Here is a 21,834-nt window from a genome sequence, read left to right as displayed (position 1 = left end):
CAAAGGAAATTTCTGCATCCATTGTCTGTCTTTCCATTTGAAGAAACACTGCTGTCTTTGTATGGAGAAGATGAAGGGGAAAGAATTTTCACCTTTATATATTTAAATACTAGTACCTATTGTTGTGCTTGTACAAAGCATTCATTCAAAGACCACATGTATTCACTCTTTTTTTTAAAAAAACTTTCTTGTCAATTCTGCCAGTTAGAATCATTTTAGGGCTTGTCAGAAGAAATGTGGTAATGAATGTAGTATTTTTGATCAGAGAATAATTCTGTCATTTCAAGGAAAAATATAAGCTTTTCTTATCAGAGATTGTTTCAAAGATCCAAATGGTTTTGATCAAAATATCACTTGAACTTTAAAAGTAATTATTTCCTGTCTTACCTGGATGCTTGGTAGGAGTGAAGAGTAAAATTATTTGTTCTTATTACCTTATTGGGAAATTTGTCCATGTGGGGTTGTAAAAATGGATGAAGCTACCATCAATGCAAAATTATGAACAGTAGTAATAGCCTATTCAGACGCAAGAGGATAATGTGATGTGGTGGGGGGAAAGGAACAAATGTTTAAGGACACTCTTGTCTTGGGCTCCCTGTTCTCATCATGTTTTAGTAAAAGGATATTATTTATTTCAAACATAGATGAAGTCCTTGGGCAATGCAATGCAAGCAGAAGAAATATCACAGCACTATAGTGTTCAGATTGCTTTAATTCATTAGTCCCAGATTCCTTAAAGAAATAAAGCAGTTTTTTAATGTCTCTTTCTCTATGTTTGGCAATGAATTTTGCACCTGGAAAAATACAACCATCTTTACTTCGATCTAATGCTCACCTTTTTTGACCAAATTATGTTGCAAAAATTAATTGCACATTAGATCTGATGGCACCTTTACATTCGCCAGCAAATAATATTTTTTGTTTCAAGGTTCTGAAAATTGATGTGCACTTTAGATTCGATGGTGCATTAGACTTGAGTAAATATGGTACTTCGGCTTATCAAAACTTTAAAAAGGTCGCAGGACTCTGGGTTTGTGGTGCTCATCTCGCTTTACAGGCTGAGGGAGCCGGCGTTTGTCTGCTCTGCAGACAATTTTTCCGGTTCATGTGGCTAGCATGACTAAGCAGCTTCTGGCACAACAGAACACCGACACCAGAGCAGCGCGCGGAAATGCCATTTACCTTCCCACCTATTTATCTACTTGCACTTTGATGTGCTTTCGAACTGCTAGGTTGGCAGGAGCAGGGACCAAGCAACGGGAGCTCACCCCGTCATGGGGATTCGAACTGCCAGCCTTCTGACTGGCAAGCCCAAGAGGCTCAGTGGTTTTAGACCACAACGCCAACTGCGTCCCCTAACTTGAAACTTTATCCAAGCGAAATCATGAATAGTAGTGCCATAATTTTGTTTTACAAAGGATTTGAGAGGAAGGAATTACATGTTTGCGGTATCTCCCAAAGTGTAGGCTGCCTTCACCCTTTACCACTTTACCTGTTGCAGACTTTGCATCCAAAATCTTCCCTGTTAACCAGCTCATTAGACATCCTTCCTGAGTTCCTCCTCTGTGTGCATGTAGTCTGTTTTTATTCACTGAATCGTACTTTCAGATTTATTTGCATGCACACACATATACTTAATTGCTGCTTCCTTTTCATTTGTTCAGTGAACTTTTTCTGCCTTGGTGTCAGTCCATGACATTTTGTGACCCCCGCTCCCTGCTTCTAATGGAAATAGTATTTATTAGGGATAATAGTAATTCACCTGGTGCATAAGGTATCTTCATTTGCCAAGAGTCTTTAAGATACCATAAGATTTATAGTTTATTTATAGCTGCATAATATTTTGGGGCAGGAATCTTAATTTATCCGATGCAAGTATGCCCTGACCGATAAAAAACAGTGCCAAAAGACTGCAGAGTTTTGCTGCGGCAGATTCACAGCTGCCTGCGTAGTTCAAAATGGTGAAATTGGTAGTCAAGATAACTCCTGGGCTAATTGTTAGTTGCTGCAAGAACGAGCTCATACATGTTTATCTGCTTTGAAACTTTGAAGCCTTCATTTTGGTTCAGTTAGTTGGGGAAGGAGAGGCTTCTGATGCTGTCTGCCTGTCAGCTACTCCCTTATCTGAGGGATGGACAAGAGCTGGGAAGGGGCCTCTAACCCATTGATGCCGGCTTTTGTAATGTTTAACATATTAACACTTTGCGGACAAGTCATGACAACTGCCTGCAACTTCAGTGTCCAGCCCTAGTCTGTCATAGCAGTGGAGCGTTGCAGGCTAAGTTTTAAGTTTACACCTTTTTAAATAAAGCACTAGAACAGGCCATTCTGGAAAGATCGCATTGCTCTCTGTACCATCACCGGAATTGTGATCATGGACTGACATTATTCACTATTGTAATAAAATTTGTCTTTTTATTACAGGCATATTCAGTGTATGATGAAGAAATTGGTTATTGTCAGGGTCATTCCTTTCTAGCTGCTGTTCTGCTGCTGCACGTGAGTAGACCATGGAAATGATGTTCTTGCTTAATGAGCCAAAGCAGCTAAAAGATTTTTGCTTTCCATATCTCAGATACTTGTAATATTCCCTTTCCTGTTTAATCCTCTTTTCTTGCTGCTTTCTTTTGTCCAGAATGAAACTAGAACTGGACTACTTTGTTCTTTGATTAGCTGCTGCTAGCTTTCCTCCATTTTCCACTCCCATATTTGCCCACTCGACTGCTTTGATCTGCAGAACTGGTACTGTTACAGGTGCTATGTAATACTCATTCCACATTTGTATATGCCCCTGCATTGTGAGAATTGCCCATTTATTATTACACTCTGATTCCTACTCTTTCACCTTTTTCTGATCTGCAAGAGGGCCTGTCATCCCATGGTTGCAAAACTTACTCAGGAGTCTTTGGCACGTTGTGTCCAACTCTGAAAGCCATGGGGCACATTATGTATTGGCTCATCCGTATCTTTATGCTCTCTAAAACTCTAAAAGATTTTTGTGATAGGTTGTGCAAAAGTAAATCCTGTGTTGGTTCCTCAACAAAACGTTTTTTTTTTATGCTTGATAATTCTATATTCAGTAATTATTTCTACGAGTTTTCACAGAGCAGATATTAAGCTAACTACCCCCCATGGATCCCCCTTTAAAAACTGGTGATAAATTTACCACTTTCCAGTCCTTGGATATGGAAACTCATCTGAGAGACAAGTTATATATTTTTGTAAGGTTTTCAGCAATTTCATATTTGAGTTCTTCAAGAATTCTCAGGTAGATATTGTTAGGACTCAATGATTATTTAGATTGTAATTTCCCTATAAAGCCTATAATGTCATCTGTAATCACCACTATTTGCTTCAGTTCTTCATGCTCCTTTCCTGAGAAAGTTAGTTTTGAGTACATTTATCTGTAACCCTCTATGAAACCCACTGGACAGTGCTCACACTTCTGGATTTCTACCTTTATATCTGTCATTGTTATTTATTGAGTTTGTTTACTTGGGAACCTGGAATTTGTAAGATCAGAAGGTGGAGAGTTGACTGCCTTGGTCTTATTGTTCCATTTCTAAACTTGCACAAATGCTTAACTTGCTTGTTAGCTTTATTCTCTGTCACTAGGACAAAAACACTTTATTAGGTAGGACTCCCGTTGTGCTTATAGAACAGGTTTAGAAGACTGTTTTCAGGTTTGAGGGAGTTCACCTTGAAATATATTTGTATTTTGCCAGCTAGGAAAACTTGCAGTTCAGCAGCATCACTAGTACTATAACTAAAATGGCAGGTGCATGTATTGTAAGGCCCATAATTTATAGAATAATAGAACTTGCTGTTCACAAAATCAAAAGTAATTTCTAAATGCAATATTTAGAGAAATGCTTTTGTTTGCTTGCTTTGCACTCTTTGCATATAATCCTCTATGTACAATACATTCTAGGGCTAAAGCATTACAGAGCTCACATGAGGGCCACTTTGTTCATTTAAATGGTTTCCATGCAGATGCCTGAAGAGCAAGCATTCTGTGTGCTGGTGAGGATAATGTATGACTATGGCCTGCGGGACCTCTACAAAAACAACTTGGAAGATCTTCGCAGCAAATTTTACCAGTTGGAGAAACTTATACAGGTAAGCTCTGGCTCAGGAATTCATCTTTACATTATAAAAAGGTTAAACCAAGGGAAGGCACCATTGAAACCTTTAGTGTTGTCCTGAGAACTGATGTGTGTGGAAACAAGTGTGCATTTCTTGTGCATACATTATTTTGTGAAGTTGCTTCCAGTAAAACGACTGCCATTGGTCTCATTGCATTTGTTTAATTGGAAAATTATAATCTATTTCATATGAAAGGTTATCTCCATACAGAAATATCATATTGTCTTTATTATATCCTAGCTTCATGCTCTCTAAAGAAGAAATGATACATCTTTTAATTTACTTTCACATTTTATTGGTATAATTGAAGTGTTCTCCTGGGCCTCGCCAGGGGTATTTGACAACACTGGGATGGTGTCTCCACTGGAACAGAATGGCAGGATACATCTTCTTGCTTCTCCAGAGGTTTAGACCACCCTGACCTATCAGGCCAGCCTTGGATTCAGAACCTTTAGCCTTTAGTTTTAATTTAAGTTTATACTTCTGCTTCTCTGTTCCTCCCCTGATAGAAAAGGGTAACAAGGACACTTAAGGGAAACTACAGGTAGTTGCTGTTGCATCCTTATCCCACTCCCAGCACTGGGTTGAGTGGGAGAGTCCAGGGTTAGGTGCAGTTATATCATGGAAGTCCCTATCAGTTCTATAACTCAGTCAAAGAAAGCAGTATCAAATGAAGGCAGCCCAGCCATCTCTCCTCTTGTATAGGGTAGGGAAGAGGACACTCGGCACACAGAATATGTTTTTGGTGCCAAGAATTGGTGTGGGTGAGTATTGCAAATGCCTCCTTTCCAGAATGATCCAGAGTTGGGGCCAGTGAAGGAATTGGTGGTTCAAGACATTCAAGGGGTGCACCCCACTCCTATCTTGCTATGAGTTTCAGAGATTCACAAATATAGAAAAGCACAAATACAAAAAGAATGGACGCAGATCCAGACAGAAATGTAAGAGGGGTCATAGGTCTTAATCCACCAGCTCCTCCACCAGCTCCAGCAGATCCTCCTCTTAGCAATTTCGAGTTCACCAAGGCAAGCCAAAGCCTCAAGGCCACCTCAAAGCCATCCACTCAGATGGAGGGGAATGAGAAATGGAATTAAAACCAAGGAAACTCTCTCGCCCCACTACACTCAAAGGTTGGGAAGTAACTTAACCCTGGCATTTTTATCCAGTCCTTAAGGATGGGAGTAGAGTGAGCTCTTAGAGGAAGATACTGAGACAGTCTCTAGCTATGAACATATACTTCCTACCTCAGTCGTTCCCTACCTTATTGCCAAAGGTATGCTTCATTCTCCAGCTTTCAGAGGTTTCCATATCCCAAAGGAATACATGCAGCCTTCCTGCAAGGTCCACCAAAATGTCTCTTGGTTTGCCTTCCAGAATCCTTCAGAAATATCTGAAAGACAGAGTGGGCTAATCTTTTTAAAATCAAACCTGAAGGCATTACTTTCTCCCTGGCAATGTTACGTCACAATTCAAGGTGCTGCTGGTGGATACACCTATAGCTGACCTCACCTCTATAGCAGTGATTCCCACAGATCATAATCCCACCTTCATAAAGGTGGACCTAGAGATCCTTGTAATAAGAGTGTGGAGGCTTTACCTTATTCAGGGGGATTGAGGTGCCAGTTGGAGTCTTTCAGAGCTTGGTCACAAATTCATTTTTTGTCAGCGCTGTCTGTTTGCGCAGAGGTGCTGGCTGACTCCGACTTAACCTGTAAACCCACCAAAGATTTATTGAAGAGGGTCTCTGGTCACATCACGAGTCAATTGTAGGTGCTACTCGCTGCCCCCTGGAGGCAGCAAAGGGAAGGAGGTTCAGGCAGGGGAAAGCCAGGATTTATGAGGCAAAAATCCTGGCAGGGTTCCCCAGTGGGTTCTGAGGAGTTCACTGCATCCCATTCAGCTGGGTCTTCATCATTCTCCTGGGCCTACCATTTATGTAATGACCCAAAATGTTCACTGACAGTGCTTGTGCATAAGACAGTATTCCTGGGAGCCATTCTGTCAGCTTGGAGAGTACAGATCTTATTGGGAAACTCCCAGCTGTGCTTCCTTCATACAAAGTAGCCCCTAGGCCCCATTCCTTTTTTATTCCAAAATTGATACACTTTTCCATGTGTCACAGGAAATATCCCTACTTTGGCTATGCCCTAAGTCAGTTCACCCCAAGGAACAAGACTGGCACAAGCTGGATATGACTAAGACGCTTCACATCTATTTAGATAGGATGACATACCCTAGGAAAACAAGAGTCCCTATTCATTTCCTTCTTGAACAGATGTTTGGGTACCAGAGTCTCTAAAGCAACCATCTATTGGTGGATGACATGATCTATTGTCTTGGCCAGTCAGAGCTTGGTCAAGAGGCTACTGGTGGGTATTGCAGCTCACTCTCTAAGCGTGGCAGCTGTTTTGGCAGTTTTCAAGGGCAGTTTTCCTGATGAGAACATTTAGGCCTTGGTCCACACATTTGCAAAGTTTTATATAATTTATTCTGTTTGCTCAGCAGATTCTGCTTTCAGCATTAAAAAAATGTGAAGGATTGTAAAGTAATAACGTCTGGTTTTCAGAAGTCCACTCAGAATGTATACTGTTACCAACTTGGTAACAAGTTGACTCCAGTATCATCAGCTTAGTGAACTATTTAAATTAGATAAGAGGAATGGTTTTTCGACTCAAACATCGCTATTTGAAAGAGACTGGTTAGATAATAATAATAATAATAAATGGTCTAAAATGTATAATATGCTATTAGAATGGCAAACAAAAGATGAACAGGTGAAATCATCAATGATACACCGAGGAATATATATTGGTCATAATATTGAAATGACAGAGAGGGAGCGACTGTGGAATGTTGATAAGAAATTTACTGCATGTTATGGGATAAAAGAAAATTAAATGACAATGATGTATAGATGGTATCTGACTCCCAGTAAATTAGCAAAAATGTATAAGTCAGAATCAGATACCTGTTGGAAGTGTAAGGAGAAAGAGGATACCCTTTTCATATGTAGTGGTCTTGCAAGGTAGCAAAAGCATATTGGAAAATGATATATAATGAGTTGAAAAAAATGCTGAAGATAACGTTTGTAAAAAAAACAAAACACCCAGCTTTTCTTTTAGGAATAATAGGTTTAGATGTACACAAAGAACAAAGCAAACTTATCTAGGTATGCTTCCATGGCTGCCCACACATTGTATGCCCAGCAATGGAAAGAAGAATCGGTTCCAACTAAGGAAGTTTGGCAACAAAAACTGATGGAGTGTGCAGAAATGGCGAAATTTACCGGAAGGTTAAGAAATCAAGAAGAGTGATGTTTTGATTTAGAATGGGGAAAATTTATTGATTATCTGAAGATTTATTATCTGAAGAATTATTGTAAACAATATCACTAACATAAAAGCGTGCAGTGAGAATAACTGAAATACAACATAAATGAAGACTAGTTGATAGATATTAACTGGAAATGTGGTGGGAAATATTTAACATAAGTAACCGCAGAAAGGGGGGTGTCAATGATTGGATGTTTCAGTTGGATCTGTAAATTCATATGTGTGATTATATTGTAAAATGTGAAGATGAAAAACAAAATATTAAAAAAACAGAATGTATACTGCTGTGATGTAACCCTGTGTTGTTGAGAGTCCTCTGGGATCCGCATGAGGAAACAGAATTTCCCTTATAGTGAATTTCTGTTTTCTGATACCCCCAGAAGGCATTTGTCATAGAATCATTGAGTTGGAATGGGCTACAAGGATCATCTAGTCCAACCCCCTGCAATGCAGGAATCTTTTGTCTAGTGTGGGGCTCGAACCTTCTTTCTGAGACTAACCAGTTACAGGAGGAGCTGGTGGCTTTTGCCTCCGCTGTACATGTGATTTAATTACTCACCCTGATTTAATTGTTCTTTTGGTTAGCTGTGGACCCTGCATGCCTGCTCTTGGAGGAGGCGCCATCCCAATGTTGTTGACTGCCCTCCAGGTGTCTCAGAAATAAATCATAAGAAAATGTACGTGTTTGTAGGTATATTAGTAGGATAAGCAGCAGGAAAACAAAACAGGTATCAACTTAAAATGTATTTTGTCATGCTAGCATTTGTAATGAAGTATTTCATTCTTAGAAGCCTGCATAGAAATAAATACTTCAGAGAGCAGAAGATGGAGTCAACTTTCTCTTTTCCCTCTAGGAGCAGATTCCGGATTTGTATAACCATTTCTTGAAACAGAACTTGGAAGCTCACATGTATGCATCCCAGTGGTTTCTCACCCTCTTCACTGCCAAGTTCCCACTCTGCATGGTCTTCCACATAATTGATTTACTCCTTTGTGAGGTAAAATAAAACCACCTTCAATCTGAAGAGTCTTGCTTTGCATGAAATGAATTGCCACTTTTCTTGAGCTTACTTTTGTTATTGGATCTGAAGGAAGACTACTTGTATTAAATGAGAATATTATATGGGAATGCTCTTACACTTACCGTATTTTTCGCTCTGTAAGACACACCCAACCATAAGACTCACCTAGTTTTTAGAGTAGGAAAACAAGAAATAAGAAAGCAATGCAAAGCCTCTTGAGCGAAGAGGGAGGAGCACTCCCTCTGCGCTCAAGAGGCTTTGCGTGGCTATCCCTGAAGCCAGAAGAGCAAGAGGGATCGGTGACTTCAGCGGGATTTCTGACTTCAGCGATAGCTGTGCAGCCTGCATTCGCTCCATAAGACGCAAACACATTTCCCTTACTTTTTAGGAGGGGAAAGGTGCGTCTTATAGAGCGAAAAATACAGTACTCTGTTGTCTTAAAATAATGTGGGTTACTCTGCGATCTGTAGCGCAATGGCTCCTGCTAGTGCAACAGGGTTTTCTTCCCTCTCCTCCCATCATACCCCCCAAAATTGGCTCCAGGGAGGTTGGGAGATACCCTACAACAGTACATGGGGGGAAAGAAAGCGGTGGATTGTTCCATTCAGCAAGGTGCTATGTATAACCTCTTCCCAAAGTTGCCTTAAAAAAACAAACAAAAACAAAACAAAACTGGAATGATTGTGGGATAATTTTTCTGATTTTATGCCCTTTCTCTGCTATAAGATTTATTTGAATAATTGAGGCTACTTGTTAAAGGAGAAATCTGCTTTCTAAAAACGTGGTTTTGGCTGGTTCAAAGTGCCACCCCCATACACACTATTAAGTTTAAATCAGTTTGCCTCATAGACTTTAATAGCAGCAGTGGTTTCACCCATGTTATACTGCTGGGTGAAGCTGTCATCGCTCTGGTCCTCATACTGGCTGGGGCCAATGCAGCTTGTTGTTTCGACATTGTGGTGTATCACCAGGCTGCGGTATTTGGTTGCTGTGGTGATATAACGTTGGTGTGGTGAAAACCTGACATTGCCCAGCCCTACAAATGAACCTAGTATGTAGAAGAACTGGCATTGTACCCTTTCCTCAAAATCTAATGTCTAAAGGGCGTTTGTGTCTGATTTGTGTATATAGCCTAAAGCAGCAGCACAAAATATATTAATTAAACGAAAGTGACAAACAGAAATCTAAGGAGCTTTAACAAAGAGACCTAAATAGTTACGAGGATACCAACCCATTCTGCAGTTTTTCAAAATGTACAAAGTTGTTTTGGGGGAGTGGGGTTTGGCCACGTTACATGTTTGTAACAGCTCAGAGAAATACTGCTTGGGCATTGGTTGAGGTGTGTTTTACCAATTTGTATGGCCCAGCAGACTATGACTAAGGCTTCCACACGGGTAGGAAGAGGGAATGTATGATCCCACAGCGACAATGCTGATCACCAAACCATGATTTGGTTTTACGTTTGAATTGAACCATTATCATTCAACATCTTGTACTGCAGGGGTCGGCAACCTAAGGCCCATGGGCCACAAGTGCCCCACGGGGTCGTTTAACCAGCCCATGAGCTGCCCCTGAACCGAGCCGCGTGCTTGGTGAGTCCCCGCGTGCTGCGCTGAACTGACGCAGTGTGGTGTGGGGACTCGCTTCCACAGTGCCGGAAATCACATCTGTGCATGTGCAGACGCTGGAAATCGCTTCTGTGCAGACGCCGGCATTGGAAAAATGTGTGCGTTCTGGCTCACAGAGGGATCTCCGCTGGAGTGAACCGGCCCAGGCGAGGTAAACCTCACCGACCCCTGTTGTCCTGTATGTAAAGACCTGTGACACATTATGTTCAGGATATGTAAAGTAACTGCTGCTGGCTACTGGAGTTTAATTACTGTTACAATTCTGACATCTAGTGGATGAAATCTGGTTTGCTTACACTATACAATTAAAAAATATTCCTTTTGTATTTGTGACCCTGTTTAAATGAATACAACTTTAGCATGTTTAATTTTGTACCAGACTGTGGCCAGTACCATTTGTAAGTTTCTAGAGCTGGCTGCTAAATCATGAGCCTTGAGGTCACTTGCTTCCTCTCCCCTCTGCACTCTGCTATTGGAATATTCTAATCACACCTGCGAAACTTTTTTCGCAGGTAAGCCATAATGACTTAGCTGTAGAGTGATGATAATAGCCTAGGAACAGTTTTGCTGCTTGATTTGATGTTTGTGTTAATTTTGCTTGGTCACAGAATTTGTGTTTTGGTGTGTTCCTGTTTTTAAAATTTATAAACAGGATCAATACCATTTATTTCTCTTTTTCAGGGTCTGAATGTAATCTTTAATGTAGCACTGGCTCTCCTAAAGGTAAGTCATTTTTGTGTTATTCCAGGTTTTATGTCCACACATAGCCTTACAAGTAACTCAGCAAAAATTACTCACAACAACTTTACTAGCCTATCTGACCACATATGTTTGTGTTGTCATTTGTTGCTCCTTGATAGCCTCCCTGCCAATTTATAAAAGCTTCCCTGCCTTGTGATTCGGAGGTAGTTTTTATTCACTATAGCTAGGTGGCTGTTCAAAGCCTGCCCATACAGTTCATAGCAGTTTTATATCAGGCAGCCCTGTTCAGGGAAGTTTTTAATGTGTGATATTTTAGTGTATTTTTGGTTTCTATGGAAGCCGCCCAGAGTGGCTGGGAAAACCCAGCCAGATGGGCGGGGTAAAAATAATAAATTATTATTATTTATATCAGGCAGTCTATTCCATTACAGGGATTTGAATCAGAAGCTAGTTCTTGTATTATAGGAAACTTCAGTGTGAGCAACAATTATTTTATTGGGTTCATGAAGGCAAATAGGTATATGAAGTATTCTGTATCGGAGAAGAGCTATAGTAATGTGGCCTTTCCCCCTACAAAAGAAGCTGCTGGCCTGACTGAAAGTGATAAGGTGCCCCTTGCAACTCTTGGAAGTCTCTTAGCAGACAAGCATTGCTGTTCATACTGGGGAGGTCGAAAGGAAGTAGTAGCAATTGTAGAGCAAAGTGAGATCTCCGTTGCTATGTCCTTGGTTGTGGGCCTTGGCTGGCTCTTTTTGGGAACAAGCACTATATTATATGCATTTCCTCCCTGGGTGACTATATGTTTGTTATAGGGATGAGAGCTGTTGCATCTAGCTGGGCACTAGATAGAATGAAACACTATATTGAATGAAGCAGATGTATGGAATAAGTGTATCAGTGTCCTGCTTGCAGTTTACTCTCCAGTGCCTTTTTGAAGTGGTAGTCAGCACAAGCAGACTGAGATATAAGCAGAGTGCCATGTGCCATGACAAAGGTGCTTTGAGAAAATGAACATTTGTTTTGCTGTGAATGTCTGTTTCAAGATCCTTATAGGGGATATTCCTGATAGGGATGACATTTCCTACTGGAGGTTCAGGTAGGTACTTGACGAGGGGAGGAGTCATCCCTCTCACTGGACTAACTGGCAGGGCAGACAATTCTTCAACCCATAAATGATCCTTGAAAAGAGACCACCTGAAAAATAACTGAAAACATCACTCCAGGAAACTGGCAAGGAAGGGTTGGGGTGTGTGTGTGTGTGTGTGTGTGCGCAGGGAGCCACAGACAGAACAAGAATAGTAGGTGCCCCCTGCCCTCACTTTAGCAGACAAAAAGCTCAGTTTACAGGTAACTCTCTAGGTTGGGGAAAGGAAGCCCTAACCATATGTGAGGTGGTGGATGATGTTGTAACCCACAGCCCCCCCAAGTTGTCAGTGAATAAAGGAAAGGTGGGCAGAATGTCCTCCATTGGGGTCTTCAAACATAAATTCGCAGGAAGACAAATGTCCATTTATGCCAAATCATTATGAGGGACAGTCCTTTAAAAAGAAAAGTAATAATAATAAATTTTATTAAGGCTTTTCATAATGCAATGTACTACAATAAAAATAAACAAATAAAAACAGAAAAAAGAGGAAGAAGAATGTTAAGGTCATCTTGAATCCCAATACTGTCTTCTGTGGCGTTGGCTGCCCCTTCCAGTTTGGTGTCATCCAAGTCATTTATAAAGGTGTTGAACAACAATGGGCCCAGGACAGAACTCTGTGGCACCCCACTTGTCACTTTTTCCAGGATGACAGGGAACTGTTAGTGAGCACTCTTTGGGTTTAGTCAACCAGCTACAAATTCACCTGTTACTTTGGACTTCACCTGTCCACATTTTATCAGTTTCTCCACAATATCATGGGGGGCTTTGTCAAAAGCCTTACTGAAATCAAGATATACTACATCCACAGCATTTCCCTGATCTACTAAACTTGTGATTAGTCTGGCATGACTTGTTTTTGAGAAACCCATTCTGAGACTTGGTAATCACAGCATTGTTTCCTAAGTGCTCACAGACTGCTAATTATGTGTTCTAGGGCCTTCTCTGGTATCAATGTCAGGCTCACTGGTCGGTTAGTTACCTGGGCCTTCTCTCTCCCCCCCCCCCCTTTTTGAATATGGAGGCAACATTTGCCTGCCTCCAGTCCACAGGGATCTTATCTGTTCTCCAAGAATTCTCAAAGATTATAGACAGATTTCATCTGCAAGCTCCTTTAGTACCCTGAGGTGCAGTTCACCAGGCCCTGGATATTTGAATTCATTTAAAGTAGTCAGGTGTTCCCTTACTGCCTCTTTTCCTATCTTGGGCTGCAGCTCCCTCCTTGCATCACAAGATTGGGCTTTGCTTTCCTGTTGGGTGACGACAGGCAGAATAAGTGTTGAGCAGTTCTGTCTTCTCTCTGTTACCCAATAGCATTTCTCCATCTTCTCCATGCAAGGGACTTACCACTTGCTTGTTCTTCCTCTTGTTTCAACATAGCCGAAGAAACCTTTCAAAATTATTTTTAACCTCTCTTGCAAGCCTGAGTTCATTCTGACTGGAAGCCCTTGAACTTACTGTCACATGAAGTTTGGACCTTAGGTCTTCTCTAAAGAGCAGCTCTCAAGTATTAAAATGAAGACTTGAGTGATTCTGATGTTTGGTTATAAATGAAAATGCAGCATAATGTCGCAACAAAACAAAAAGTTTTTAAGAGGTTTTTATCATACCAGTTAAGGATTACACACAGTAAGTATTTGGGGTTTGCCTAAAAAACCTGTGACACACCTGCACATGAGACACACACACATTGGGAGATGCTGATGTAGATCATACTGACCTTAATGAACCAAGGCAGCTTCCTGTGTTCCTAACTGATGAAGTGGGCTCTTGGTTACTAAAGACTGTGCCACCAACTAAGTTTTTAAGGCGATAGTATATGTAAACCTTTCCTGAGATCCAGTTTTATATTTTAAGCTCAGCCATTCACCCAGGAACTCTGTACCTTGCGGAGGCTGTTTGAGAAATCAGAGCGCAAGTGTGATTCATATACAGAGTCTTCCCACCACCATCCAAATCTGAGAGTGTTATAGCTATATAGCAGATTGGTGTGGGAGGCATTTGGAAAACGGTAAATGGAATGGGGAGTTTCCCTAACTTAACATCATGCAGCCCACCATCCCTGATCTCTGATCTCCTCCCCCCTCCAGCAGACTTACTATAAATTGTTATGGGCTTGAAGAAGATGGTTCATTCTTCCTCTCCATACGTTTCCTCTTCTTGCTCTCACCATCACCCCCTCCCTGCCCCCCCTCAAATTGCCTCCTAGTTTGTGGGGTGTAGGTTTAAATTAATTTGTTAACCATTCTTTCTATTAGTGAACGTGTGTGGTTGAGTTCAGTTTGTAATCAAAATAGGATGTTGGCACAGGGTGGTGGACATTCCCTTGTCTTCATTATTGAGCCTTACCAACCGAAACTCGTACAACACAACAGGTCTAGATTGTGCTCTAGACACCCCTTGAGATTCATCTGCTGTAGCAGCAGAGGCAAGGTCGCGATGGATGCAAGCAATTTTATACTCAAAATGCTTTGCAAACAAGTATCAGTGAGCTGCTGTTAGTTCTACCACCTCCTTTGAGCCAGACTGTAACTGGCCTCCGCATTACCCAGAAAAGCTCTGCTGGATGGCACAATGAGGATGCAATGGAGGAAGCAAAATAGTTCTTCTTTTCAGCCTTCACTGCCACTAGGTAGACTTGATGATGAGCCCTCAAGTGTTCGATTGCATTCAACCGGATTTTTCCTCCACTCGTGTTCCAGTGATTGTGTCACTGGCCGAGTCATTTGGTTGTTCCAGAGGTTCAGCCAGAGTTTCAGCAGGAGCACCAGTCCTATCGGAAGGGAAATCCCCCAGAGCTGTCTGGAAGCCCATTGACTCTTATCAGTCTCTGAGGGCAGACCATCCTAATAGGTCTCCTGCCTCTGCAGAGGGGAAAAGGTGCTGAAAGCCTAAAGGTCACCAGGAAGTGATCTCACCATGATAAGAGACTGATGTCAATATCCCTCAGATCACCCTCTTCCTGCCCAGTTGAGAAAATAAGGTCCAGAGTGTGGCTTGCCATGTGTGTTGGGCCATTGACATATTGGAACAGCCCCATGGTCATCATGGCAGCCATGAAGTCCTGAGCCACCCCAGAGCCAGTTGCCTCAGCATGGATGTTGAAGCCCCCCAGAACCAACAGTCTGGGAGTCTTCAGCACTGCCTCCAGGACCAGCTCTGTCAGCTTAGGCAGGGAGACTGCTGGGCAGCAAGGCGGGTGGTAAACCAGCAGAATCCCTAATCTGTCCCGATCGCTCAACGCCAGGAACACACACTCTAGATTCCCTCCTGCCCCGGACTGGACAGGGAGAGAGAGAGAGAATATCTCTATAGACGACAGCAACTCTCCCTACCCAACCCTCAAGTCTTGCCTGATGCTGCCCTGAGTACCGAGGTGGGCACATCTGGGTGAGACCAACTCTACCCTGCTCATCCACCCAGGTCTCAGTGGTGCAGACCAGATCGGCATTCTCATCCATAATCAGGTCATGGATGAGAGGATCTTTATTCACAGTGGTTTTAAACTGTTTTTAACATTGTGTTTTAATGGTTGCAGCCTGGCCTGCAATCTTAGGGTGAAGGGCGGGTTATTATTTTAATGAAGTTTCAGGGTCAACAAGAAATAGAATGGCATCTGAATCACATAGGGCAAGTTTATGTTCAGAGTCTTTACATTTTAATCCTTTAAGTCTGGGGTTTTGCTGAACAGTAAGCTAGGGAAGAGAACAGACCTGCCTGCTGCCTTGATATAAGTAGAATTGTTGTGATTTTATCCTATTAGCAATGGCATGAAGCTTAGGAATGGAATCAAGAATTATATGGTCAAATTAGACAGAACTATAGTGAAAAATTCATTTACAATAATCAGCAAATTCAAAACACTGTTTTCTGAAGAGTTGTTGCATGTAGGTGTTGATGGTTATCTGATCTTGTGCTATACCCATACTGCTTTTTGTAATCACTCTTTGATAAGATAATTTCTGCTCCATTCCAGAAAATCACCAGTCTTCATCTATGTTTGTCTTCAGCGATATGCTGGATTTAATATACTTTAACTAAATAATTTCTCCTTGTTGATAAACCTTTGTTTTAGATGTTCTTCTTTAGTCACATGATGGTGGTGTATCTTTTCCCCCCAAATTGGGGCAGGGCTGGTTTTTTTAAATTAAAAAAGTCCACTCACCACCCAGAATATACGTAAAACCAGTTTCATATGCGGAATCCAGCATTCCCCTTATTGAGGTGAATTCTTGGTAAATTATGGTACACATGGTCATGGTGACTGTGTGTGTCTGTGTGTCTGGGTCATGGCTAATATAAGCAAATCAAGCAGAATCTTTGTTTAGGAGACAGAGACATCTGATTTTATGCCAGCTACATTGAAATCTGTGACATGACAATATGGGCATGTAATATGTGGCTCATGGGTTATCGACAGGCCATAGGCTCTTTAATGTGAAATACAGATGTTGTTAAAAACAAGGTGACTACAAATATAATGTCTTTATAGACAGCAGATTATCTACAACGAAGAAAAGAAAATGAAGTCTAAATAATCTGGCACTTTAAATTTGTTAGATTAGATTTACATCTGAATGTTTAGCAATTTCAGAGAAAAAAAATCAGTATTGTGAAACGTGGGTTAAATGCCCCGTATGCTAATAATATTTGCATATACAATTAAACTATCCTTTGAAGTTAAGTACTCAGCAGTTTTGCTGCATCACATTTTCCAGTCAGTATTGCTCCTTTACCCAGTATGTTTATTTTATGTTTTCAGAGCTGTTCTCTATTTCCCCCCACACAGCTGCTCTGAAGCTTTTCTACCAGGGAAGCTGTAACTTAGTGCTGTACAGAGAATACAGTCTATACCATTTCAGATGATCATGCATCAGTAGCGCCCAGCTGTTTTGTTCTTCCATTGGTCTTGCATTCGTACAGCAATCTGGGCGGGACTGATGGGCCTCCCCTCCCTTCCTCTCCCTCCGCTTTGGTATGCCTAGGCAGGATCGAATCTTTATTTGAAAGCAGATATTTATTGAGGCCAGTATTTTGGGTGGCTATCAGTCTGACTTCTTCCAAGCAAGAGACACTGAGACTACAATGTGTCTGCAGGCTTGGGTAGCTGTCAGACTAATGTAGACGGAAGGTGGATTGGGAGGGGAGCTCATCTGTCCAAGAGCTCACTATTGGCTTCTTATTACAGCATTCTCCTCTGAGACACCCTCTGCATGCTCATTCACCTACCTCCGCCTCTCCCTTCCCCCTCCTTTTCTACCCCTTCATTACTGATTCACAGTGAGAGGCGGCAGCAGCAGCTTAGACACGCTTGTCACGAATCTAGGATTGCAATGAGCTCATCCTTTTTCTCTTTGCAGCTTTACAACTGGCCTGAGCTTTTTGCTCTTGCTGCTGCTCCTGTCTGCTCTTACACACATCCACAGGCAGGCTGGGCCATCGCAGCCTTTTTTCTGCATCATTCTCTGCCATTTCCCCTGTTTTCAGACATTTTTAGATCCATCTCTTTAAGTTTTTGTCTTTTTTGAATTGCCAGCTTCTTCTGTGCTTTTCAGCAAAGATGTTTTCTGTTTTTTGAGCCTGTACCTGAAAATCCCTGGTGTAGACAGTAAATGTATTGGTCTTTCAGAGACCTAAAGCTGGCTCCGATAATAACAACCGTGTGAAATTGTGGCTTAAGGGAACAGTGCTTCTCACTCTGGATACTTGCTGTTTTTTGCTGATGGAAGAAGGGGTGCCTTGCCCAACCCCAGCTCCCAAGCTTGCACCACCCATCAGAAAGTCCCAGGATATACATGATGAAAGAAGCAAGCTTGTGAATGAGTATGCCTGTCGAGTGTTGGAACTTCTGGGAATGGGGCATCGCCTATTTGTTCCCCGGCTTCTTGCGGTGAGATTCTGGTTTTCTAGAAATAGACTCATAGCAAATCTGCCATTCTTATTAACACTCAGCTGTCTCAAAGGATCCATTTCATGGGTGGTTGCATGAGGGTAACCCTATTTTATGCAGTGCATTTAGGACATAATGACTCTTGGTCATCTTCCTTCCTGGGGAACTGGCTTAGATTACCTTTTGAGTCGAAAATTGCCTCCTCTCTTCTTGCCGATGTTGTCACAGTTGAATCTGATTTTCCAGTGGATTTTCTAGCACCTTCAAATGTTTAAGACTTGATATTGTTATTATTATTATTGTTATTATTATTATCATTATTTTTAAACCTCATCAAATTCATTGTACTAGCTGTTGGCCTTTGCAATTTGCAGATGTTATCAGCATCATTATTAGCATCAGCATGATCTATTCTGCCATATTACTAAGGTGCAAACTATCTTTTCTACATTCTTGGTAAGCAGTAATAGTGCAAATCAAATGTTTTTGTCATTGATTATGAGAATAGGGCTGGTAGGAAGAGATAAGTTGAAATTTTTGATCTGAAATTATAAAAAAATGTTCTCTTAACAATTAGAACAAATTAACCATGTCCATGTAACCTGAAGTTAAGACATACAACCTTCAGAACTGCAAATGACAGGCAAATCGTACAGGTTTGATTGATCCAAACTTATCCTTAAAATTATTTTAGTTCATCTAGATATTAATTCTTAGCACCACAAGTATCTATTCCATCAGTTTACTTTATACTCTGCCCAAATGGCATTAAATCATCTTTACAGTATATTAAAAAATAATCAAGCCAAAACAAAACCCATAAGCTCTCTGTTTTTGACTCTCAGTATGTATATCCAGGACTTGATGGTGTTGCAATTTTTAATTGTCTGGTTTATAATCCATCAGATGCCTAAGACTTTCATTGGTTTCAAAATTTCATTATTTCATGCACTAATTTATGTTACTCTGATACTGTTGCTAAATAGAAGAGCACCTCTGCTGCTTTGTCTGTCCTGAAAATATTTAAGAATCTGTTTTGCCACAAGTATTGTCAATATGATGTATACCAGGTTGAAAAAGGACGTACATTACTAGCTGCAACTTAGTCGTCTACAAAAATAAATAAATATGTATATGAATAGAAATTCAGCAGATCAGATACCATCACCTGTGGGTGGAACCTGGAATGTTTTGTTTACCTCAACAGCTTCCCTCAACAAACTTCGTCAGCATTTAAAATGTGAGATTTGATGTTGCATTTCTTGGTGCGATTCAACAACCTTGTAAATCTAGGGGAAGAACCTCAATAATCTTCATAAGGATGTAAAACCAGACTGTCAGCCAGAGGCCTGTCTAGGCTAATGTTCAGTTTCCAACAGCGACCACCAGGAGCCTCTAGAAGCTCACAAGCTTCTACAGTTGGTCCACAGTATCTCCCATTCAGGTCTATTTGAGGGATGTTGCCTCTAGACATGGTGATTCCATTGAGCTCTCATAATGAAGAGCTGCAGAAAGATAAGGAAAAATTGTCCTGCATTTTTTTTAAAGCCACTTAAGCTAGCAGCCATCATTCCATCTATGCTCTATTTTCTTATCTGAGACATCAATAAATTTCCACTGGATTACAACCTTTAGGCACCATCCGTAATTTTGTAAACACCTGTCATATTCCACCTTGTGCACATTCTAATCACCAACCTCTATATTTTCTCCTCATAGTGAAGATACGCTAACATTTATCATTATAGTTTCCTTTTTTCTGGACTTTTCCCAGTTCTGTGATGCCTTTTGGAAGTGGAGCAACCAGAGCTGGACGCCGTATTCTAAATGCAGTCATGCCATGGGTGCATGTTATGTTGTTCTCTTTTAGTCCTTTTCCTAATAGTTCCTGTCCTCTGGTCCTATCTCCCTTTCACTCTTTCAGTCCTCTGTGTTGATGCTTTCAGTCAGCTTTCCACTGTCGTACCATCTTTCTGAAGCATTTAACCATTATTTTAGAGCCCATGAAAGCAATTGTGAATCTAGGGGTTTTGTCCCAGTCTCTATAGCTTTGCACTTGCTTATGTTGTTCTGTCATTTTGGTGTCCATTTCACAAGCCTTGAATAACATTGATTCCAGTACAGTGGGCAGGAATTGCTGGCTTATTGCTACCCCTCCCCCATTTAGTGAGTTTCCGGTGTCTCCTGCACTCATCCTATAACTACTAAATTTCTGTGAAAGGTAATAGTTAAAGATCCTCCCCTTATCAACCATATAATTCCATCAGATTTCTTGACATTCTCAAAAAATAGACTGCATATAAAAGATTTTGTGGTGGTTCACTTGTGGCTTCCTTGATCAGCTGAAAAAAACTGTAATCTTGAAGCAATACATATACATGAAACCTGCTATCTCAGTATCACATCTCCAGTATTTTACATGCTCCAAAGTTTATGTTTTTCACATACAAATTATGAAGTATCATGCCAGGCACTTCTAGGACTTTTAAATGGGATTTTGGGGCTCAGTTAAAAACTTGTGCTACCCCACCACTACCAGCCAGTTCCAGGGATCCCTGTAAATGTTCAGCCTGGCAGTCCAGTCATTCAATTTAGGTTTTCTACATGGGGTAATTTCTCTCCCCCCCCCCCCAATTCTATCGCCATACACTTCCCACTAAGAGAGCCACAAAGTTGGTGTTGTGCACGAAAATATATCCTGAATATTGTAGGTTTTTACCACTATACCTGCAGCCTGATACTGTTGCTTTTTAAATACATACCAGAGATTTTCTAGTGTTCCTGATATGTATAAAAGAGAGAGGGAGAAAGAACATTCAAATATTACACACTACAGGCTAATTTTGCTGGTGCTCAAAATAATTCCATGGATGTATTAACTGATATAGGCCCATTCTCTCTAACATTCATAGACATTATTATTAACAACTCTATTTAAGCCAGAAAATTTAAGACATTGCAATTACAACCTGCCTGCACATCATGCTAAACCACAGGTTGGCATTATGTGACCAAACCCTGAGGAGTCTGAGTATCATGTGCTTCTGAGTATCATGTGATTCCTACCGTTTCTTCCTTTTTTTAAAACACCACCACCAACAACAACAACCATAGTTTGCTATTTAATCTGAACCAAGCAAACTATGGTTGATTGAGAAATGGGAAGCACAAGGCTGGGGAGAGAATGTGCAAGTCTGAGGCAACAGGAATTATCCCATTGAATTCAATGCCTAATCACAGGCAAGGCAAAATCTAGTTGGTTCTGCGTCTTTTTTTGTTTGAGAGCTGCTTTCTGAGCTGAAATAGGGCAGCTAAAGTATCACTACTGTTTATGTGTACAGGTACAAAGTTGCCTTTCTTTGTAATCAGAGCTGCAGTCGGCAGATTTAAGAAGGCAGTTTGGAAAGAAATCATGATTTATCATTGAAAACAAATTAGGTAGCTGTCTTCCATTATCCCATCTGTAATTCTCTTGCCAAATTTATTTAGCAGCACACATTCATGAGGTTTGGGGATATTGGGGCTTGTTCCTTCTGTGTTCATAAAGCAACTGGGCAAGACAAGATGATCACTGTTACTCCAGCAGTGACAAATGGTTCTATCAGAGGACTCCTCTTCCTTTCTCTCATAGCTGTTTGAGATACAGTGGGTTGCATTTCTGTTTCAGCGCGTACTGTCTCAAAATGTGCTATTGCTCATGGCTTCCTACATGTTGTACTTTCCGATCTGGAATTACTTTCTGATTATCTTAGATTAATTGAAAATTGCTCTGGATACTCAATGACATTAAAAGCTTTTTCAAATTTGGAGGCTGAGCTTTGTCTTAAATTAAGTCTTCTCAAAGATAAGAGCCTGTATGTTGTTTTTAGCACAACTAACTTATACTTTAATATTGAGAGAATATTGTTGATTATAACTGGTGTGTGTTTCTTGGCATATATTTATTTATTTATAAGTATTTTGCAAATTT

General features: G+C 40.9%; 1 protein-coding gene across 3 annotated transcripts in view; it reads left to right on the top strand.

Annotated features, from left to right (window-relative positions):
- RABGAP1L (RAB GTPase activating protein 1 like) overlaps positions 1-21,834 on the top strand; it is a 150,030-nt gene that overhangs the window by 84,007 nt on the left and 44,189 nt on the right. For 2 of the 3 annotated variants that reach the window (XM_083446304.1, XM_083446305.1), the window contains exons 16-19: positions 2,425-2,499; positions 3,994-4,119; positions 8,333-8,476; positions 10,810-10,851. In XM_083446304.1, coding sequence (XP_083302430.1) covers positions 2,425-2,499; positions 3,994-4,119; positions 8,333-8,476; positions 10,810-10,851 — 387 coding nt within the window. Of the gene's footprint in view, positions 1-2,424; positions 2,500-3,993; positions 4,120-8,332; positions 8,477-10,809; positions 10,852-17,302; positions 17,865-21,834 lie in introns of those variants that run through there. The other variant, XM_083446306.1, reaches the window with a different exon arrangement.

Source organism: Podarcis tiliguerta (assembly GCF_965153285.1).
Source record: "Podarcis tiliguerta genome assembly, chromosome: 6".
Taxonomy (NCBI): Eukaryota; Metazoa; Chordata; class Lepidosauria; order Squamata; family Lacertidae; genus Podarcis; species Podarcis tiliguerta.
Note: the sequence above shows the minus strand (reverse complement) of the source record. Positions and strands in the feature narration are given on the sequence as shown.